General features: G+C 46.1%; 1 protein-coding gene across 1 annotated transcript in view; it reads left to right on the top strand.

Annotated features, from left to right (window-relative positions):
* SMOX (spermine oxidase) overlaps nucleotides 1–23,558 on the top strand; it is a 53,235-nt gene that overhangs the window by 15,738 nt on the left and 13,939 nt on the right. The window contains exons 2-3 of the mRNA XM_041403168.1: nucleotides 11,816–12,050; nucleotides 16,525–16,751. Coding sequence (XP_041259102.1) covers nucleotides 11,843–12,050; nucleotides 16,525–16,751 — 435 coding nt within the window. The 5' untranslated portion in view covers nucleotides 11,816–11,842. The remainder of the gene's footprint in view (nucleotides 1–11,815; nucleotides 12,051–16,524; nucleotides 16,752–23,558) is intronic.

Here is a 23,558-nt window from a genome sequence, read left to right as displayed (position 1 = left end):
CCTTGCAGCAGTGGTAATCCATCACAGGAGTGCATCCCACAGCACTCCAGGCTCCACTTTACCTGCAAGGCACTTAAAACCTCAAAGCACAAGAAGTCGACTGGAGGATGTTTTCTGTTGGAATCTCCAGACAAAATTTCCTCCTCGGGCTTTGTTTTGAAGTTTGCAACAAGATGGGAGCAAAGGTGAAGGTGTCACTGTTGTGTTTTCTTCTCTTTCCTCACCCACCCTTCTGTTTCTTGTCTTTGGTGTTGTTTGACCTTTAAAGATCCCTTGCAGCCCCAACGATTCTGTGATTCCATGATTAATGAGCTGTTTCTGCTCTCTGCTCCATTCTGCACTCAGAAGGAAAATCACTCAGCGGGGGGAATTGTTCCTGTCACTTTACAGCAGGGATGTGGTCCTGTATAAGAGATTTTCCATGGCAATACTGATTTCCTTTGGATATCTCTGGGTGACCTGAGTGCAGGCAGTCTGTGGTGAGGAGACTCTCTTTGCTTTTGTACTGAAATACTTCTTACTGTCATACACAAACCCATAGGGAAAAATTCCCATCTTATTCGAGGGAAGCTTTTGGTGTGACCAGACAGCCACTCTGCCAGCCATAACCCAGCCTTCAGGATCTAAGGATTTGCTTCCCAACCTGAATTGCCCTGGGCTCTGTGCTGCTCCGGGGTGTGTTTGTGCAGGCAGCAGGACGGAGAAGGCTGCGTGAATCGGTGCCGAGGCCAGCCCTGGGTACGTGTCTGCTGCCTCAAAGCTGGAACATGTGGTTTCTTTAATGCTCCAGCAAAGCACAAGCCCAGGGAAGGTCTCTTTGATACAGCTGCACCTGGAGAGACATATTTTTCCTGGAGTCACGTCTAGTCTGTTCCAGGCTGAAGTCGATCCAGTTACTGTGGGAGTAAATCCATGCGGTGTTTGGCTTTTCTAATTCTGGTTCTCTTCCCATAGTGTTGCTGTTGGATTTAATGATTTTCCCTGTGGCTTGAATGGTAAAGATGTGGTAACTGCTTGGGGATGGCTTAAAATCAAAGATTCAGTGTGGGTGTTGCTTTTAAAAAGAGAAGAAATAATGCTATTTCAAGAGCTGTGCTGCTATTTCAAGGCAGTTTGGTAGGTCTGGGTTCTGAGGAGTGGTGAGGAAAAATAATTGCTTTTGGCTATCGTGTCTCATATGATGTGTCCTGAAATGATCCTCATGTACACATAGAGCTGGAACCCGTATTGAGCCTCTCTGCATGGGAATTTGTTCCCTGTCTCACCCTCCTGGTACAGAGGATGGGAGGAGAAGAAAAGATTCCTGTTGAAATTTTGCTCCCAAGCTTGCTGCAACGAATTTAAAACCCCAAACCACAGCAAATTCCCAAGTGTAATATGGACACCAGTGTTTATTTGACTGAGACATGATTGTGTTCTGAGTTGTGCAAACAGAGGCATATTTCCCATTTAATTAAGGCTCGTTTTATGAATTAAGATTCCCAAACAAAAGGAGAAAGAAGGAGGGTGGAAGAGATAAGATCTCAAGGTTGTGTAGACGGGATAGGGTACAGCTCTTTTTGGCAGCTGGAATATGACTTCTGCAGGAAACTTTTGCAGCATTGTTCTATTAATTATGCCAGTGTTTTTAGCTTATAACCTTTTTTTTTGTTCCTGTAGTTCACTGTCTGTCTTTCCTTCCTTTTACAGTCCTGAAACACCAAGCTTTACTTCTGCCAGGAGTGTAGGAGTGGCAGATACCTCCCAATGCTCAGTGTGATTGAGGAGCTGGAAATAGGGGTCGGCAGAGCTGGAAATGGGGAACAATTCCCACTAAGGATCTACCAGAGCCTGGCAAGCTCACAAAGGCACAGGAGAAGGCAGGCCAGTTGGGACTGGTTGTTGCTTGTCCTGCTTATTTCAACAAGTCCAAGTTGTTCCTGAGCTGTCAGCCCTTGGAAATGGGGAACAATTCCCACTAAGGATCTACCAGAGCCTGGCAAGCTCACAAAGGCACAGGAGAAGGCAGGCCAGTTTGGGACTGGTTGTTGCTTGTCCTGTTTATTTCAACAAGTCCAAGTTGTTCTTGAGCTGTCAGCCCTGTGTCCTGTCAGACTGACAGAGCCAAACTGCAGTTTGATGCTCTGGTTTACGTTCTGGCCAGCTGTTTTTAGATCCCTGGTGGCCAGTAGGATTTGGAGACCAAAGGCACTGGAATTCTTGGCTAGATCACAATTTCTGTCACCAGGGTTGCGATGGGAATATCCTGTTCACTGTGGCAGGTTGAGTACAACTGGTGTCCCCCTGTTCTTCAGCTTCTGACACAGGAGAGTGTTGTGGCAGTAACAGCTGTCTCTGTGATGGGTGGATATTGTGGGATGCATGCTGGGTAGGTGGGACCTTCTACCTCTCTGCAACCTTCCAAACAAGGGGATGCTGATGTGCCAGCTGCAGCACTTGTGTTCAGTCTGCAGGGGGTGTGCAGAGCAGTGGCTGTACTGGATTTGCTCCTGTGTTGCCTAAGGAACATGCCAGAGCTGTTCTTTTTGTCACTGCAGTGGAACTCCTTTCAGCTGTGTAATACTGTAGCCTCAGGCACACGAACCACAGCGTTGCAGTTCAGATCCTGCTGGATGTAGGGACAGGAGAAGCTCTGTAGCCCAGACTACATCCTCAGCCCATTTCTCTGGGAATCACCTAGGGATGATGACTGCCTCCAGAGGGAGTTTGTGATGGTGGAGAGAATCCTCTAGTCCTTCATTTTATCCCCACACTGTAAATCAAGATGCTCTTCCACTCACCAAGGTGTGTTCCTGGTAGCAGCTTCCATCCCATCCCCTTGGAGCTGGCAGATCCTGCCACGTTCTCAAGGAACCCTTCAGCCAGAGGAACACAATTATTTTCATTTCTTTTCCCTCAGATGAGGAGGATTTGAAAAACACATAATGGTGCATTTTATCAGTGAGTTTTAAATGGTGTGATTCATCCCCTGTGCTCTTGGCATGACGCTCCTTGGTTTATTTTTTTGGATATCCATGCAGTTCTGTCAGTGCCAAGCACTATAAGGAAGTGCCCCGTGGCAGACAACCTGCTCTGCCCATATGTTCCCTTTAAAAAAAAAAAAAAAAAAACCCAGCTCATAATAGGAAGTCTTTATACTGCATGCCAAGACGCTTGGGGCTTGTTAAATATATTCTACTTGTCAACAACTACCCAATTTAAAAAGTAGCCTTGGTGTGAATCAGCTTTGAACAAGTTCATTTGACTCAAGGGATAGTTGCAGGCATTAAAACAAGTTGGATCACAGTGGTAAAAATGTGCAGTGGTTTCCTGATCAAAAGCACCATCCAGTGACCCTTTTTTTTTTTTTTTTGGTTTGTTTTAATCACCTTCAAAAGTGCAGAGATTTTCCCAGCTGGTGATTTTGGAGGGTGAAGGAGGTTTATTGGGGTGAGTGTTTCTGGGGACCACTCAGTGTGTTGCTGGAAAATCAAATGGCAGAGGAGGTGCCTCGTGCCTCCAAAGTAGCAGGTGATCTTATTCTGGAACTTGTTCCACCATCTTTGTTGATTGAGAGTTAATTATAAAATGTCAAATGTCATGGTTAAAGGTCTTTTTCAGCTCGAGTGGTTCTCTTGAGTGCTGTGGTTTATTCTCTTGCTCCCTTCTGCGTTTTTCCTTGATGATGATGTTGTGGAAAGAGGCAAAGGGGATGGCTGTCCTGGATCATACTTGCAAAAAAAACCTCAGAACAATTTTTTTTTACTGTTGTTGAAGAACTCAAACATTTCTGCTTCACTTTCTGGGCCAGCAGTGCAGGACCACAGAGTGGTGCTGTGGTGGCAGACTGTATTCTGCGTGAGGTGTGATGGCCTCAGCTTTAATATCCACCAGCTTTGGGCTTCTTCTCTTTCGTAACTTTTGCAGTAGTTTACAGAGTTTGTTATTTGTTCTGTGTGCACTGAAGAAGCACAGCTTCTTCCCAGCTTGGGAGAGGAGACAATTTAGTATGGCCTCTTCCCTGTCTCTCCTGAGATGAGGGGAGGGGAAATTCCTGCAAGTGAGAGGGTAAATGAAGTTAAGGCTTGGTAAGGTCAACTTCTCAGAGTTAAGGAGACGTGAGTTTGGACAGGCAAAGGTTAATGCTGTATTTTCCCGTCTCTTCTGGGATGTGTCCAGAGGAAGAAGAGCACAGAGCCAGCCTGAAAGTCCCTGTTGTCTTCAAAAAACCATTGCTGAGGAGGTTTGGGAGCGAGCTGCAGGTTTGGTGTGTGGGAAAAACGGGAAGCATTTTGGCACACTGCTGTCCAAGAGTACGCATGGTGTGTCATTAATGCCTTTCCTTCCTTGATGTTTGAGCCAGCCTGAACTCCCTGTGTGTCAGTCACTGGGGTGGGTCAGTAATTTGTAAATGGAGCTGGTGTTGCTGATGTAAGATCAGCATTTTCAGTGCCTTGAGCCATGCTTGATGGCTTGGGCTTTTACAGGGATAAATTGTAGTAGTGGATGGTAACATTTATCTTCAGTTCCAACTATGTTTTTCTCTCACAGCCACCCCTATAAATTCCAGCAGCTCTCTGGAAATCAAACCACTTTATTTCAGATTCTACCTGTGGAAATACAAGGCAGGACACAAGTAGTTTGTTAGCACAGGGAGTGCTGGTTTGTTTTTGGGAGTCTGTGTTCCTTGTACCACCATGGTGAGAAAGATGAGCCTGGTCATCTTTCCATCGTGAGGGCTGGTGGGCAGAGATGAGGCATGCAGGATAAATGGTGTGGGATGCAGTAGAGAGGGTGCTGCAGAGATGATGGAGATGTTCCACTCACAATCTGCTTGAGACTAGGCAGGGTTGCTCACTCAGGCTCATGTGTCCCTGTGCAGCTTCTGCAAGGCTCTTTGCTCTGCCCAGGCAGGAAGAGGTGATGGGGGGATGAAGTGTCACTGATAGGACAAGCAGGGATTTTGCATGTCTCCTTTGTTTCAAGTATTGAAAAACACTGTGTTCAAGGAGATCATGCTGGTGATGGTCCTGCTTGGAGCAGCAGGTTGGAGCAGAGCCTTTCTGACCCACACTTCAGTTGCTGTGCACTGTCAGGACAGGTCTGCTCACATCTGGCAGCTGCCTGCAAAAGAGGGGAGCAGAACTGGGCTGGGACTGAGTGACTCCTTCCAACTTCTGCATCCACTTGGCAAAGCTGCTCACACTAAAATTCTGGCTTGAATAAAGCCTGAGCACAAGGCTGACAAGGAAGTGTCACTCTGCAGGTGGTTTCAGCCCAGCAGCTGGAAGTGAGCTGCCAGCATGTGCAGGTGTAACATGTGTTAACCTTGATCCCAGTGGCGCTCTACTGTCAGTGACACAGGTTTATGAGCTTGGGAAGGGCTCTGGCATGTACAGAGGAGGCTGTGGGCCATCACCCTGCTCCTGCAGCTCTGCAGGTAGCTAAATAAACAAGGTGTGTCTGCTCCCGTGGAGCTGCAGACACAGCTGGCCCGGGCTGGTGTTTGCACAACACCTGTACAAAGGCAGCTTGGAACAGCAGGCTGGTGTCACCCCCTATGTCTGACTGATGTGGAGGACTTGGGATCAATTAATGACACTCCTGGAAGGGTGTGAGTGGTGATTTTGTAAAGGGTTGTGAGTTTGGTGTACAGCCTGCTGGGTTAAAAAGGAGGGAGAAGGGAAAAAGAGACATCTTCCAGTTTGACATATTTGCAGTGTGGAGAGCTTGGAAAGAGCATCTTGGAATAACAGGCAGTAAAGATTAATGTGCTTGTGTTTGAGAAGGCTGATGAAAGGGGGAAGGAGGGATAAGTTACAAAATGCTTGTTCTGTTGTGCCAGGAGCTGTGGAGAACAACAGCTCCCAGTTTTGGGAGGCACTGACAGGCAGTGCTGGAGCCAGCCCAGAAATCCCTTCCACTTCAGTTCTGTATCTGCTCAGAGATATGATGTGTCCTGACCTGTGCTCAGGGAACAGCCTGAGTCTGAAACCTGCAAATGTGTTAAAGGAGATAAAATTGCTCCAACCAGAATAATCCTTCCAAGCACTTCTCTCTCAGCTTAGGGAAAAAGGTGCTTTAGAGATGATGACTGGAAATTTTGTTATTGCAGTTACTTAGGTGAGGGTTATGCACTACAGCCATGCTCAGTACAAGGAGTGCTGGGCTGTGTAATGAGTTAATGGCCTAACAACTGCAGTGTCTTTACATCTGCTGAATAAGTCACCTTTCTCTTTCTGTGTGGTGGAGCTTTTGCCTTCGGGCTCAGCTAACAGTGCTTTCAAATAAACACTTCTCTTTATGCAGCTGATGAAATAATAGAGGTTATTACATCTATTGAAAAGAGGCTTTTGAAACTCTGAATCAAAAAGTTTGCTGGTATTATTATTATTTTTTTTTCTGTTTTCATCATGGTAGATTCCTGAGGTGCAAAGGCCACAAAATTCTGTTTTGCAATTTAAACCTGGCCATCTCCAGTGAATTGGCAGGATAATTCCCAGCTCCACAGCTGGGTCTTCTGCTGGGATTGGAGTGTAAATGTTTGTGACAGATTGGATCCTGAGTTGAAAGCTTCAACCAGTATCCTCTCTGTCTTTAGAGGAAAGTATTTCAACAGCTGATTAGTGTCTTTGTTAAAATTAGATATTTTATTTTTGTTGTGATTTTTTTCCTAGCTTCTGCTCTTGGTTTCTCAGTCTCACTTTGTGTCTGCTTAGACTGAATTAATTTGGTGTCAGATTTTCTCTGTAAACACTTTCAGCTGTGATGACAAACCTGCATTATAAACACATGTGTGTGCAGTACCCCTTCATGTGTTGATAGTATTTTGAATAGCTGCACTTAAAATAATGAGGAAATAGTAGTGTGTTTATTTCTTGTGCTTCCATTTAGTCTTTCAGCTGATTCTTGTTGCTTTTATCCAAGTTCCTTTCAAACACATGCAATATCATTGCTTAGCTTTCTGATTAGGGATGATGCTTAATTCTCATCAGATAAAAACCTCCAGGGAATAAAGTGATTCTGGTAAATTTTTCCGCTGGTCTGTGCAATCAGCAGGGAATTTGTTTGTGTTGATGATGCATTTCTCACCCTCCAGATTGGCTGTTACACTTCTTAGTCTGAAGGCTGTTGATTCAACACAATTTAAGAGCACTCAGAAAGGTCAGGTGACCTTTCAAAATTGTCTGTAAGCTCCCTTCCAGCTCAGCCATCCTGAGACAGGAATGCCAGGGGTCAGCAGGATGGATCTCTCCTCCTCCCCATTCCCTCAAAGGCTGTGGGCAGCAAATGCCAGCTGAAACCTGCAGTAGTGACAGGGCTGAGATGGGTCCCTCTGGGATAATCGGGAATTTCTTCTGGGAGTGCCAGCAGTCCCAGCTCATGGGTAAATGGCAACCTGCTGTGTGATACAGAGTCTGAAGGAAGGTCACTTTTTAAAGATTAACCGGTCCTGGTGGAAAACCCCAAACAAACCCCCAAATCCCGACCAGCCTTCAGCCAAGCCTTCAAGCACACAAACCTCATTTTCAGAGCATTGCCTTGCCCGAGTCTTTGTGTCACCAGGGCTACAACAATACTGCCACAGGAGAAGTTGGGTGAGCTAAGAATAGCAGATTTCCTTGAGAAATGCTTTTGTTTATTTTGGTTTTCTATTTTTAAATAGTTGGAGCCTCAGCGACCTTTTTCTGAGGGGTCCTAGAAGAATTGCCTGGTCACAGAGTATTGTTGTATTAAGGAGGGCAGTTGTGAACTGCCTTAATTCTCTGGCTTCTTCCTTGTGGCCTGCAAGGTTTTGCTGGCAAAATAATGGGGGGAAAAAAAAAAAAAGAAGAAGTTGTCACCCCACTGAACTTGTAGTGGGTACAAATGCCAGGAATGGAAACCCAAGATTCTGGCTTGGTAGAATGATGCCCATCTTAGAAAATATGTTTTTGCAAAGATTTGTCTGCTGGAAAACTTTGGTGCAGGATTTTTTTTTTTTTTTTTTTTTTTTGGGAGGGGTTGGTTTTAGAGGTTTTTTTTAAAGGTGTTCATTTGGGTTTTTTTGATAGAAGGAAATAGACAGGAGTGAGAGGGGATGAATGGAAGGTAATTTCTCTTAAGAAGTCAGGGACAGAATGGTGATAGAGACTGAGAGAAGGGGGCAAGTCTGGAAGTAGAAGTGATTAAAATATCCTGAGTGAGGCACTTAAAAGAGCTAAGAGGATCAAAGCTGTATCTTTTAGACAAAAGGAAGATGTGTATTTGGATATTTTCTTCTTGTGGGTAACCAGTGCCTCTTGGCTGTGTCACAAAATGCTCTAAGCAAGACAAAGCAGGGGAATTTTACTTTGAGTGAAGCTGTGATTTAGTGCTACCCTTGCTCTTAGATGGACACCAAGTAAAATTACAGTCTGAGAGAGATTCACAGTACAACAGCCAACACACTTCTTACCCTGTGATTAAAAGAGAAAAGAAAAAAAAAATAAAAGAGAAACAAGCCTTTTTAGCATTCAAGAAGAAGTAAAAAGCCAAACTTTGTGTCAGAGGACCTGGTAATATCCTGCCTCTTGGCTGTGTCACAAAATGCTGTAAGCAAGACAAAGCAGGGGAATTTTACTTTGAGTGAAGCTGTGATTTAGTGCTACCCTTGCTCTTAGATGGACACCAAGTAAAATTACAGTCTGAGAGAGATTCACAGTACAACAGCCAACACACTTCTTACCCTGTGATTAAAAGAGAAAAGAAAAAAAAAAAAACAAAATAAAAGAGAAACAAGCCTTTTTGGCATTCAAGAAGAAGTAAAAAGCCAAACTTTGTGTCAGAGGACCTGGTAATATCCACTGGCTCGAGAGTCCTGACTGATGGATTGGCAAGTGCTGAAGGGAGAGCACTGCACACAATGGGTGACAGAAAAAGAGGACACAATCTCAAGCTGTACCAAGGGAAATACAGGCTGGATATCAGGAAAAAGTTTTTCACAGAAAGAGTGATAAAGTTCTGGAATGGCTGCCCGGGGAGGTGGTGCAGTCGCCATCCCTGGGTGTGTTTAACAAAGCCTGGATGTGGCACTGGGTGCCAGGGTTTAGTTGAGGGGATGGGGCAGGGTTGGACTGGATGATCTTGAAGGTCTCTTCCAACCTGGTCATTCTGGGAATTCTGTTTTATGTGCTTGTCTCACTCATGAGCCTACCAGAGGGAATAATTGAAATACAGAAATAAAGTGTAGTGGGGGCTTTCTATATTTTTCCACCTGTTCATTCCACTGTGGAATGTGGATCCTGGTTGGAAAGCTCAAGCTTTTGGTAAATTTTAATTGCCTTTCCCTGCTGATCATATGGTACAGGTTGTTGGCTAATTAAGGGTGGTTTCCAAATCACACAAAATACCCTGCTATTTTCTCATCTGTCTGGACAGGTCACATTATCCAGTATTAAAATGCTGAAACGGGGGAAAACATTTTCTTGCAGCTTTCATGTGAACAACTCACAGAAGCTTGCCAAAGCCCGGATGAGGAAAGCTGTGCTTAAAGAACTGAGCTAAAACCCTTCAATTTCTACTGACTATAGATGACAGAAAAGATGTTCCTTTACTATGGCAATGAAAATACATGGATCAAAGTGTTATCAGGAGAACGAGAAGGGGAGAGGGCTGTAGAATGTCTGTGTGAGGCAATTCTCCCCTTTTGTTCTGCCCTAGTGAGACCCCACCTGCAGTGCTGGGATCCCCAACAACAGAAAGACCTGGGGCTGCTGGAGTGAGTCCAGAGGAGGCCACAGAGATGCTCCAAGGGCTGGAGCCCCTCTGCTCTGGAGCCAGGCTGGGGGAGCTGGGAATGTTCCCCTGGAGAAGGGAAGGCTCCAGGGTGAGCTCAGAACCCCTTCCAGGGCCTAAGGGGGGCTTACAAAAAAGACAGAGACTTTTTACAGAGGCAGACAGTGATAGGACAAGGAGGGAGCAGTTTTAAACTAGAGAGGGCTTTAGATGGGACATTAGGATGAAATTCTTCCCTGTGAGGGTGGGGAGGCCCTGGCACAGGTTGCCCAGTGAAGCTGTGGCCTGCCCCTGGATCCCTGGAAATGTCCAAGGCCAGGTTGGATGGGACTTGGAGTAACCTGGGGGAGTGGAAGCTGTCCCTGCCCATGGCAGGGGTGGGAATGGGATGAGCTGGAAGGTCCCATCCATCAGAATTCTGTGATCTACCTTCTGTTGGGCTGTGGCCGTTGGAAGTTGCTGCAGTGGCAGTTGGAGCTGATGCAGGGCCAGCTGGGACAAGCTGCAGTGGCAGAATCAGAGTTTGCACACACTGTGCAAATCCCTCTTGCAGGTGAGTCCACAGAAGGGTGGATTGAGCTGAAGCTGTTTCAGTTGAAAGCAAACATTTTCAAAAGAGTTGTCAGAGCTCCAGTGGGACCACTCTCCTCTTCATACCACTGCCTGAATCCCTGCTGACTGTAGTCTGGTGTCAGCTCCCTTACAGAGAGTGGATATTGCTTGGTCAACATACATAAATTCTCTAAAATCATGGAGAAAAAGGGACTCTCCAAATGAAACTGCTTCATTAGTTCCTGTGATCATATACTGCAGTAGGCCAGCAGTGTTTTAAGTCGACCCTTCTGGTGATGGAAGAGAGGAGTAGGAATCTTTGTCAGTGGCCAGATGTTGGGAGAATTGAGGAAGAACTCAGAATGGATATCCAGCAGCTTGGCAACAGGTAGAGGCAGCACACTATGAGCTCCTTGGATATCTCTGTTTGGGGAGGGAGGAGAGGGAGGCAAGGAATTGTGTTTGTGCTTTATCCAAATTACTGGGCATCAGCTGATTCCAGGGCTGATAAATCCTGGGCTGTGTGTTTATCCTTTACAAGTTGGGACTCATGTCAGCTCGGGTCTGAAGGGGTAGGAATCTCTGCACCCTGTTCTTCGTGCTCCTGAGGGCGGGTGTGAACCACCCAGAACCAGGTAAGTGCACACTGGCTTTTGTGAATAAAGACATCCTGCACTGGTCATCCCTGCTCAGGGCTGAACCTTACCCATGGGCTCAGGCCATGGTCCCACCTACTGAAATGATGTGATGGGACCTGAGAAGTAAGGGTAGATAGCAGTAAAAAGGTGTCTGCTAGGAGTTTGCCAAGGAAAACAAGGTCCCGCTTGGAGGAGCAGTTGAATGTATTGATAGGTGGAGATTCGGGTAGATTTGGACTAGTCAGGACTGGTGTGGGTTTGAACCTCTCATCTAAGCCTGAGGCTGAGCCTGATGTGGCAGGACAGGGTTGGCTCCAGGGACTGCATTTTGTGAAAATTTGGAGTGGCCCTTGTTGACTTAACATCACTTGAAACATTTCCCTGTCTGTCCCGTTTCTGTAATGGCTGGCTTGAGATCCAGTGTCCTTGCTTTGAGCTAAATCCTCCTTACCTCCTCCCCTACTTAGAGGATCTGAAATTTAGGCTTTGTGGTTGCCACAGTGGCAAAGTGGAGCTTCATTGCTGGGTTGTGGAGCTTGTCAGCAGTGGGGACGTGGTTCTCTTTCTTCTAAAAGTCTTCACCACAAAATTACCACTTTTGGAGGTTATATAAAAAGATGGGCGTTTGAAAGTCCTTTGACTTGTTTGGAAATAGTCTACATGGCATGAAAGGGTGGAGATTTCTGAAGTTCTTGGTGCTCCAGGCTAAAAAGTTGTTTTGCATCCCAGCTTGACCTCAGTTATCCTTTCTGTGCATCCCATGTTGAAGGCTGGGTCTAACTCACCGAGTTTTTTTTTCCCGCCGGACTTCTTCATTTTTGATCCTTCTAACTGCAGAGGATAAGCTGTGTCTGAGCTCCCTGAACACACCTGTGTGCTTCCTCCTACAGGTTCCTTAGAAAGAGAGCTTGGACGGCATGCAAAGTTGTGAAATATCTGCAGACAGCACGGATGATCCTCTTAGTAGTGGCCTACGGAGAAAGCGACAGCCTCGAATAGTCGTGATCGGTGCTGGGCTCGCGGGCCTGTCGGCAGCCAAGGCGCTCCTGGAAAGCGGATTCACGGATGTAACAGTCCTCGAGGCGACCGACCGCATCGGGGGCCGCGTGCAGAGCGTCCAACTCGGTGAGAGTGAGCCGCCTTGGGCTTCAGCTTTCTGTTTTTTTTGCCTTTGTTCTTCTGATTTTTGGGCTGCTTTGGTGTGTGGGTGTGGGTTTCGTGTAAGGGGATGGTGAGCTCTCTTCACGGAGTAGGGAGACACGACAATGCCTTGTCTAGCTGGGAGACCCAAAGCCAGATCCAAATCTCAGGCCCAAGAGCGTAAACAACGTGGACTGAAGAGAGAAAAATATGAAGGATGGGACTTCATGGGCTGGGGCTGTAATTGGACAATTAGCTCCGATATGCTAATGGACCAAAATTTATAAAAATGTGAGTTCTTGTGACTAAGCCCTCTTTTTGCTTGCATCTTGGAGCCATCCGGGCAGAGCCAACACCGTGGCTCTGGTAGTGCCAGGGTGTGGCCGTTCAATAAATATCCTTATATTCCCCTTAACTCTGTTAGCCTCTGTTCCAGCTGTTTAAGGCATCAGCTTCTGGTGACCATGAAGGGACAGTGAGGCATCTGGAAATGGCATCAGTGCCTACAGAGGGCTGCTGGTGGGGTTTGTGTGGCATGACGTCAAATGAACCTTGGAAATGGAGTTATGTGTGTTATCAAAATGGTTTGAGGTGTGGCTGTGTCAGGAGAGTAAATATTTAAATCCTTGGGTACCTCTTGGGGTGGGTGAGTGATTCTGTGCTGTCTGGTGCTTCACTTGCGACCCAGGGCTGCTCCCAACCTGTGTTTCCATGAAATAAAGGATTTGGGTGATTGTTTTCTCTTGCACATGAAGAGCTCTGTGTAACAGGTTTGTGATTGAGTGACTGTACGCAGACTGTTTCCACCCAGGTTTTCCAGCTTGACTCTTTCCCAGGAGCAGCCAGTAAATCTCCAGGCTGTTGATGGGTTGTTTCTCAGGGCTTAGAGCCCTTGGAAAGGGGAAACCCTGAGCTGTTCTGCTTCACAAACAGCCCCATTCATTTCCCTAGAACTAATTTGCTGTGTGGGGCACTACCCACTGGGAATCAGACTGCTGGAAAAACATCTTCAATGTATCCCTTTATCCTGATTTTCAGCTTTCCTACCTCTGCAGCCTCCTTTCTCAGTGTGTAATAAAGGTGCAGACTCTGAATATTTGAATGCCAGGTCAATTTAAAAATATCTACAGGCAAAACTCCTGGAACAAACATTGTCCTTTGTAGCACAGGAGTCACTGAAGCTTTTCTTGGTATCCCGAAGGACATTGCCTGTCTCTTCACTGCAGGAGGCATAAAGCTCTCTGCTTTTCCTGAATTGCTTTCCTGATTTCAATTAACTAATTCTGTTTCTGACCTCACTCTGGAGATTACCTCTGGCCTCTTGCTGCCCTTTCTTTTTATTTCTTAGGTGCTTAAATCACTCACTGTGTTTCACTTGATAAACTCACCACAGTGAATAAACAGCAGCCTCCTGTAAACTTGCAGAAGGGAAACCAATGGAAAGGCAGTCAGAAAAATCTAATCTCTAGGGGTTTGAGTAGGGCACTTTACATTCTGCTGAGACTTGGCATAGAGGTTAGGATGGGAAGTGTGTCCTTTATACACAATCCGTTGTATTAAAAATATCCTGGACGATGCCTGTGAGAGGAGGGAAGTGTGAACGAGATGAAATCTTTGGGGAGCCACAGATCATTCTCCCAGAGCACCTGTGAAATAGTTCTGGTGTTTTTAGTACTGAGGCTGATTCTCTTATCTTTGCCCGCCTTCACCAGTAACTCGCATCTTTGCCTTTGCTGGGAATCCACCTCCTCCTCATTGACACCTCTTAATTAACAGTAGAGGAGAGCAGATGTTTCAGTCTGGAGGCAATTTCAGAGTTTGTAGATGTAACTGTTAGTTGCAGAGCAGAGGCTGACATCCAAAGTCTTAGTCTTTTGTTAATTTTTTAAAACTCCAAACTGTCTTTTCTTATCTTTCTCTTATCTTCTTATCCGCCAGCTCTCAAGGTTGCCCTGTGTGGGTGTGGGCTGCAGTTCTCTGCCAAGGTGGATCCATGTTCTGGCTCTGGCCTCTCCCCTGTCTGCACACTTGACTAAAGATCTGATTTAAATTTCAGCAGAACTACTAATTCGGAAGAAATTCCTCCCTGTGAGGGTGGGGAGGCCCTGGCACAGGGTGCCCAGAGAAGCTGTGGCTGCCCCTGGATCCCTGGAAATGTCCAAGGCCAGGTTGGATGGGGCTTGCAGGAACCTGGGGTAGTGGAAGCTGTCCCTGCCCATGGCAGGGGGTGGGAACAAGCTGATCTTTAAGGTCCCTTCCAAACCCCAAACCATTCTGTGACATTGTGCCACCTTCTCAGGGTTATATCTGAATCCTTCTACCTCACTGAGCCATGTCTTGTAGGGGACAGTATTTTCCCTCAAGTGCACAGATAGTTGCTTCTCAGCCCAGGGGAATAATTTGGATATTCAGAGGCTTGGTTCTAGCACAGGTGAGGCAGAGGGTTTGTGTCTTTGTGCACTGTGTGTTTCCTGCACATGACCTATAACATCTGTATCCACTGCAGCTGTTTCACAATTACCCAAGAAATGGCCAGGGCTGCAAAGGGAAGTGTCAAAGTTATCCCTGTCCAGGAGGCTTGATGTACAATCTGTGTGTTTCTTTGCTTTTTTTTTTTTTTTTTTTTGATTATTGTATGGCATGATTCATTCCAAATAGATTAATTTTGAACCAAAAATCCTTTAAGGCCCTATTTGTTTTTTTTTTTTTTTTTTTTTTTTTTTTTTTTTTTGGTTGTTGTATGGCATGATTCATTCCAAACAGATAAATTTTGAACTGAAAAATCCTTTAAGGCCCTGAAAGTAAATTGGCTGTCTCTGTTTAAAAGAATTTTATTTAATTTTACACTTTTCAATAACTAATCATTTAACTTACACCTGCTAAGACCTGGCTTATCTAGTAGTGATGATAGTGAGCATGAATATTACAGGCAAGAATGAGCTTTTAATTTGTTGGTATTTGATTGTGTTCCACACAGCTCAACAGGAGAACTTGGAACACATCATCACTGTCACCAAGCACTAAGGCAGCAGCAGGAGCTGCTGGCAAATTGTTTTCTTGGAAAAATCAGGTGTCTCAGCAGGATTGCTGTGCAGCAGAGACCAAGCTCCTGCCCTAGAGCAGGAGGCAGCATTCCTGCTGCTGCTTGGCACGGCCTGAGTTGCAGGAGGATTGCATTAACCAGGGGGCTGCCTCTTGCAGTATTGATGAGCTCTGTACCTTTGGGTGCCAGTGTTCAGTCATTTCCACCTGGCTGGGTGCTCTGGGCTGTGTTGGAGTCGGTGTCACCTGAACTATTGGGGTCTGTGTGTTGGTGCTGCTCTCTGCAGCAGGTGCTGTGGTGTACAAGCCTCCTGCTGTAGTGCAGGTTTTGAAGAGCAGTCAGCTCTCACTGACAACGGGGCTGCTTGGAAAATGAGATCCGTGGAGCTTCCCTCCGAGGCAGGGGCTCAGCCAGGGAGCAGCATTCCTTGGAGCTTTCACTCTTTAAACCTGACTGCAGCACAGCTCAGTGCTGCAGTGCCTCTGTCTGAGCATACATTTACATGTTAAACAGCAAACGATAGCTGGGAACTGCACCATCCTTTCTTCATCAAGCAGGATCCTATTAATTATCCTGCTTAATCAGGCATTCCCACACTGCTGCAGGGGTGCTGGGAGATGCCCAGCTCTGTCAGACTTTAAACTAGCTTTGGCCTTCTGAGAATCTGTCAGAATATGGGGGGATACGTGACCCAAGCTTATTTTTAGCATCTCCTTTCAGCTGCTGAGCATCCCCCTGTGCTCTCAGCCCAGTCTGGCAGTGCTGGATTTGGGGGGGACAAAGCCCTGGTGCAAATCCTGATAGTTGTAAGGGGAGAGTGGGGCTGACCAAACTCTTTGTGTTTTTCAAGCAGAGAGTACAGGTGACGAAAACAAAATGCTTTTGATGTTTAGCCTGACAATGCCTCTTTCTAAAGAACCTGATACATAAACCTCCAAAGGCATAAGTAATAAAATACAGCCTATGTACTCATTTGGGGAATGGAAGTGCATGTTTTATTGCAGTTAATCTGAGGTGTATTTGTAAATAACAACCATTTTTAGTCACAGTACAAGGTTCAGTATTCTGGCCAATGTTGCAATCCACATTTCCTGCATCTCCCTGCTGGCAACAACCCTGGTGAGAGCTGGGAACTGAGAAGGGCTGAATTTCTCCTTAAGTATCAGAGGTGTTTCACTGTGAGGGATCTTTATTACAACATCCCATCTTTCTGGCAATACCCAAACCTGTATCCCAAAGGACCAGCTGGAAGAATGCTGGCATTGTGTCTAACAGAGAAAACTCCCTTAAGGGATGTTCAAACATGAGCTGTCCTTGGGCAATTCTGCTTTTGCACGTTTTATTCACGGCTGAGCGTGAGAAGCTTCCAGGAAAACAGGCTTCCATAACCAGTTTGCTTGGCTTCCTCTCCTGCAGGGCATGCCACTTTTGAGCTGGGAGCTACGTGGATTCATGGTTCACATGGAAACCCAGTCTATCATCTAGCAGAAGACAATGGTTTGCTGGAAGAGACCACTGACAGCGAGAGGAGCGTTGGGCGGATCAGCCTTTACTCCAAGAATGGGGTGGCTTATCACCTCACCAACAGCGGGCAGAGGATCCCGAAAGATGTGGTTGAAGAATTCAGTGATTTATACAACGAGGTTGGTGTCCAGCTGCTTTGTCAAGTGGTAGATTTGACTGGAACACTGAGACCCCTTGGCAGTTAGAACATTCCAGGACAAAGGTAGAAAAACAGTCATGTCTTTAATTTATTTGGGAAAAAAAAAAAAATCAATGCTAAGTTTTCTCTCACCTGCTTCACTGTACCCCATTTGTCTCTGTTGTGGGATTAACTCTCTGTGGTGAGGAAGAACAATCTTTCAATTTTTGTAATCTGTTTAATCACTTCCAGCAACTATTTCTGGGGAAGACCCAGTAATTTGCTGGGGACATCCTGTAATTAATCCAGTACTTGATTAAAAGAATAGTGGAAGGATCAAGTTGCTAAACCAAGTAGAAGGCAAAACCTTAGCAACAGCCAGCTAAATATTGTATCCCTGTGACTTTTTATTGGTTATAAATACTACGAAATGCTGTGTGGTGTGCCAAAGTCAGTGCAGTTTTGTAGGAATTTAAAGGTTTTTTTTGCATCAGAAGGAAAGGAATCTCTTTTCTGGGAGATTCAGACCAGCATGGACTTCAGATGAAGGTTATTTAAACTCTTTTGCTTGCCAAAGTTAATTATAATTATTCCCCACATTTTTTTAATGCTGTTTGTGAAGTACATTTAGAGGGGTCAGTGCAGACTGTCTGGCCCTGCAGGTAATGTGATCTCTCAGTGGGTTGTAGAAAATGGAACAAAACATGAATATTTTCATCAGGCTGTAACAGTGCCTAAAACCTTCAGATTTTCATCTGACAGCAAACTTTAGTATTTGACTCTTGGCTGAACACTCACTAGATTCAGGTTACTCTTGCATACTTTGTTTAAAAATATGTCTGGGAGCATTAGAAAAGTCACTGTAGCCTGTAAAGAATTATGAAGAATTGGGTGGGGAGCAGAAAAAGGGACTTTTTTTTTTGAAAAGATTTTTGGCACTGTCCTGTGTTTCTGAACTGGAATCAGTGATGGGATGGCACAAAATCATTTCAGTTTCAGAGAGGAGTAGTAGGAATTTAAAAGAAATCTCGTTTTGGGAAGGATTTGTCAACCTGTGGACAATGTCTTGGACAAATGCAGGTGGATATAATTCACCTGAACAATTTTTCATGCTACCAGATTAAAAAAATGAATGAGACTTTTTCCAGGCAGGAAAAAAAGACAGATGAGATGTGTGTGGAGGAAGATTAACAGCAACTGGGGCTAGAAGGAGTAAATGAAAATACTGCAGTGAGCAGCATTATTTATGTAAATGGAATGGTGCCAAACTGTGCGGGGCTTGGTGATCAAATACTGCAGTGAGCAGCATTATTTATGTAAATGGAACGGTGCCAAACTGTGTGCAGGGCTTGGTGATCGTCCTGTCTGGAAGATGATAGGAAAATCTCCAGCAAAGGGAGGGCAGACTCCAAAATGAGAAGGGAATACAGAGATGAGAGCCACTTAGCTTTGAGATAAACCCAGTAAGATAAAGGTCATAACAAGGTACCAGTGTTTTAGAAATGATTAATTTGGTAAATCTACCCTTTCTTTTAAAGGGGAGAGAAAGGGGCAACCAGTGACATGAGAGAACAGCACATTAAAAGTTAATCTTCTTTACACAACACCTAATTAGCTTATCATTGCCACAGGATATCTTTATCGCTAGGAGACAGAAAAGGCTTTCACATTTATGGCTTGTAAAAATGTCTGCAGCCACTCGTGGTGATAAAAAATACTTAAGGGACATCTGGAGCCAAGCAGGGGACATCAGCCAGCCCCTTAATTGCTCTTGCTGGGAGGGGCTTTTTCTGCCTTCCTCCAAAGCCTGCTGGAATTTCTTGCAGGAGCAGCTCAAGGTTTTGTGGAGCTGCTTGTCCCAGCTTCCTTGGGGTGCCAGGCTGGAGGATCTGTAGTGATTGAAGGCATTTGGCTGTGGTTTATTCCCTGCTCTGCCTAGGAAAAGTGGGAATTCAGGCAAGCTATGTGATCTCGTAAAAATTCCCAGTTAAAATGGCTGTAGGAAAAACAAGTGCCCTGGAGTGGGGGCAGCCAGGAGCAGGTGTGTGGCTTTGGGGACATTTTCCTCTGGCGTAAAGTGCAGAGGGTGTTCCACACATGCTGAGTGTGGCGGAGGTGTTTCTGGCCAGGTTGGACAGGGCTTGGATCAATTTGGTTTAATGGAAGATGTCCCTGTCCATGGCAGGCAGTTGGAACAATACAATCCTCAATGTACCTTCCAATCCAAACTATTCTGTTATTCTGTGAGGGGCTTTTTGCTTGTTCATGAGATGTTACTAATTTTTTTTTTTTTGGTCAAAGTTCTGTTGCTTTAACTGGTGATGAAATGAATGCTGGGGAGGAGCAGCAAGAATTTTCAGTTCTGCGTCTCTGGTTTTTTTTTTTTGGAAGGCAGGTTTTATGATTGGTTTTGTTAAAGCATTTTGGAGTTGTCCAGGATAAAAAGTCATCTTACAGATCACTAAATCCTGAGGTCAGGGTTTTCCCTTGTCTCATAGGAGCTCTCAGGCCTTTCTCAAATTTTTATTAGCAGTCTCACCATCATGTCATCTCACCCCTTCAGAGGAGGCTGAGATAGCAAAGGTGACACACCCTGTCCTGAGCCAAAAAGAAAGACCCCCCCACAAAACAGCCAGCAACCCATGATGGATGCAAAGCCTAATCAGGGATGTAGGACTGGCATGAGCAGTGGAAAATGTATCCCTGAATGAGCAGGGCTAAATTTGTCACCCTTCCAAAGGCCTGCCCTCCCTGCACAGCTGCTCGCTCTCCACGCACTCACACCCTGCCTGGCTTTGCCTGCAGCTGCTGCTGTGGCTCCAGCCTGTGCCTCCAGCTCTTCTCCTCCAGCTGGGTCTCTCTAGCCCCAGTTATCTTGTCATCTGGACACCAGATTCTAGGGAATTCAAAGTGCAAGGGGTCTCCCTTGAGTTTCACTGGGGCATGTGGAGTCTCTGAAACTGCATTTTAGCAAGGCAAGGTCTTTCTCTGCTGAGTTTTCCTGGAGTGAAAGGCAAAGCACCTCTGTACCTCCAGAGCTTTGCCTCGCTAATTCATCTGGAAAGTCCTTAGGCTTTTTCCAGGCACTTATCCAATCTTTTTTGGCTGGCTTCTTCTACCTCAATACAAGTTTTGCTGCATTTTTGTTTGCAGTAGCCTGAATTTTTAATAGCTGTAGGGATGTCTCACAGGAGCCTTTATTTGGTTACGAGGAAGTGGAGCAGTCAGACTGCTTGAAGACTGCTCAGCTCTTTATTTCTCCAGCAGAAAGTTCCTTGGGTGAGGCTGTTGCCCTGCACTGGGGTCAGTCAGGATTTGTCATGAGATTGATGTGACCTGAATTCTCTTTGTGGAAGGAGACCAGTGCCTTCAAGGAAGGTCTCCAGTCCACCTGGATTCCCAGCCATGCATTGCCAAGGGAAGCACCATGAGACAGGGCAGGACTTTTAGGATTGTCCTTCTTAGATCGTGTGCTGTGTGGGGCTGGCACTGCTCAGGGTCATTGTCACTCCATTTGGTCAGTCTCCAAAAGGAAAGGCACCAGCACAGGGAGGTTCCCCAGGGTGTGATGCCCACATCATGTATTTGTCATCTTCCAACCTTCCTCTCCATTCCTTCTAGGATAACTGGGGGAATCCTGGGCCTGTCAAGAAGAGACAAGTCCACCTGGATTCCCAGCCATGCATTGCCAAGGGAAGCACCATGAGACAGGGCAGGACTTTTAGGATTGTCCTTCTTAGATCGTGTGCTGTGTGGGGCTGGCACTGCTCAGGGTCATTGTCACTCCATTTGGTCAGTCTCCAAAAGGAAAGGCACCAGCACAGGGAGGTTCCCCAGGGTGTGATGCCCACATCATGTATTTGTCATCTTCCAACCTTCCTCTCCATTCCTTCTAGGATAACTGGGGGAATCCTGGGGCTGGGAGAGGATTTTGTCTCTTCTTGCTTATACTACATTTGCATGATTCTCAGGAAAATGACCAGAGTGGGACCTCTGAGGGTAATGTCTGCACCTTTGGGGTCTGTGTGTGTATGACTCCTCAGAAAATGGGAACAGGGACAATTTATCTCAGAGCTGTTCCTCTGTCCCTGGTAAGTTCTTATTTCCCTTTCCAGGGAGGTGTTTGAAGCCGATTCCCAGGTATTAGTGAGAAGTGGGAAGTGGTGAGCTGGACAGGTTAAATGCAGCTGGAAAATCACAGTCCATCACCAGCCTGATTTAGGAGAAGTACCTGCTTTTACTTCAGCTTTTCAGCAAGGATGTGGTCCCGAAAGAGCTGCTTCCCAGGAACCCTCCCTTTAACAATCAGCTAATTAATGGCCTTGTTATCTGTCAGCTTTCTCCTGTGTGCTGCAACAGCTTCTCGGGGAGGGATGCAGCCAAAGAATGACAGCGTTTTTCATCCTCCACACCCCCACCCCGTGCTGGGCTTCCTGCCATCCCCAATTAAGCTCCAGTGCCTTGCCTTGCAGTTATCATGGAAAGCAGGACCAAAGGGCCACCGAGAGTCACCGCTCCCTCCCTGCCTCTATTGCACTGACAGATGTCTGGCCTGGGAACAGCACAGCCCTATCTCCATCAGGGCTTTTTACTGGACAGGGATTAAGTCACGGCAGTTTTTAAGCCAAGTGAGCAAAAGACAATGCTGGGCATCGTCACCGGAGCTGACAGGAAGGAGTGTGGATGGGGATGTGCTTTCCTGACCTCCTTCAGTGCGGAGAAACTTCTTTATTTAGCTTTGTTCTTCCTAAGAAACTGCTTTTTCCTGTGGTGGAGGAGCACGTAGGTAGTAAATAAACTTGTGGAGGAGGAAGCTTGTAGGTAACAGAGGGGTGACATCCCTGCTGGAATCCACGTTCCCTGCACAGACCCTGGTTGTGGGATGCCCCAGAGCTGGTCAGAAAGAAGACAGAAGATGGAAGCTGAAGTGAAACTGTTTTAGGACTGTGGACATTCAATTAACTTGTTTTAATTTCTTACCTTTAACCCCTTCTGTCTTGCAGACCCAGGGAGCTGGGGTTGTTCAGCATAGAGAAGGCTCCAGGAAGACCTTCCAGCATCTTCCAGTGCTTGAAGGGGCTCCAGGAGGGCTGGAGAGGGACTTTGGACCAAGGATGGACTGACAGGATAAGGGGGAATGGCTTCCCATTGACAGAGGGCAGGGATGGATGGGATATTGGGAAGGTATTGTTCCCTGTGGGGGCAGTGAGGCCCTGGAATGGATTTTCCAGAGAAGCTGTGCCTGCCCCTGGATCCCTGGAAGTGTCTGAGGCCAGGTTGGATGGGGCTTGGAGCACCCTGGCATCATGGAAGGTGACCCTGTCCATGGCAGGGGATGGAACTGGATGGCCTTTAAGGTCCCTTCCCACCCAAACCATTCCATGATTCTGTGAATTCCCTGGAGGATTGTATATAAGCCTTCAGAATGAGGGAAGGAAGAATGTTTAGAATGAATGGTTACTTGAGATCTCTGTTTTTTACTTCAGTTTTTTTTCAGTCAGGCTTCCAGTGCCACTTATGCTGTCCCACCTCAGGGGAACTTCAGAGTGAGACATGTTCAGGTCATCCTGCTGGGATGTGAGATTGCCAGTGGTAATGATGCAGTCTCTCCTTTGCTTTTTCTCCCTGCTTGTATCAGGTGTGTGATAATAGAAAAGCAAAGGTTGGCTGGACTCTCTGTGGTGTAGCTCTCCTTGCTGGACATGGAGCTCTGATTTGGATGCAGGGAGATTTTGAAGGGTTAACTAGAAAATCAGCGGAATCTTTCAGGTCATTCTTGTTGTTACCTTTCCCCAGGATCTTTGAGGGAAAGCCCATTTCTACTCTCTCAGGAATCCTGCTGCTGAAATGTTGAAATGATTGGAGGAGTATGGGTTTTCAGATATTACAACTGCCTGTTCCCAGTGACCCCAGGGGTGGTCCCATAGGAATGACAGTGCTTTCCCCATCTGGAGAGGGAAAGCCTGGATAATTCCAACTCCAGACAGCATAATTTTGCTCCTGCTTAGTTGGAAATCTACCTTAAATGAGGTGTCCTAGTGAAGCTTTTCCATAGCTTCTTACACAGGATGTGTTTGCTGCTCATGTTCATTAAAACATACATTTTAAGCATCTTTTTCACTCATTTATTCTGACCATATTCTGACTCTCAAGGTAGGACCTGCTGTTGTTTCTCCTTTTGCTTCTTGCCTACCACAGCTTTGCCTCCTCTTCTTCCTCTGATGGTTCAGCACCCCCAAGAATCAGAGTATCCTGAATTAGGAGGATCATCAAGTTCAGCTCCTGGGCCTGCACAGGAAAACCCCCAAAGTCACACCTTGTGTCTGAGGGTGTTGTCCAAATGCTTCTTGAACTTGAAAAGCAAGGAAATAACAGGAGAAATAAGAAATCCTGATGTGATTGAACTTACCTGCTGTCTGATGAATGGGATGGCACCTCCAGGAAAGACTTTCCTTCGTGGTTACAGCACACAGAACTTGTGCCTTCCTGCTCTGCTCCCTGTGGGGCAGTGAAGAATATAATGGTTAACAAAAACATAGTCAGGCTCACTTCTCCTGTGGGCCAAGTAGTGGCTGGGTTTTAGCAGGGCTTTGCTTGTCCTGTGAGTTTGTTATCTGCTTACAGAGCTCAATCAGATTATGAAAGCCGAGCTGATTGTGCTGACGCAAGGTCTGTGCAGCCTGGACCTGCTGCAAGTGCTTGTGGCCTCAGAAATCCAGGGACCTGAGAACAAAGGGATGCTGGAACTGCCAAAGTTTCCTTTGCTGGAAGCCTTTGTTTCTTATAGGACGTTGGGCCCCACCATTCT

This window comes from Onychostruthus taczanowskii, unplaced genomic scaffold (genome assembly GCF_017590055.1).
Source record: "Onychostruthus taczanowskii isolate IOZ18803 unplaced genomic scaffold, ASM1759005v1 scaffold2, whole genome shotgun sequence".
Taxonomy (NCBI): domain Eukaryota; kingdom Metazoa; phylum Chordata; class Aves; order Passeriformes; family Passeridae; genus Onychostruthus; species Onychostruthus taczanowskii.
This window is presented reverse-complemented; position numbering and strand designations above follow the sequence as displayed.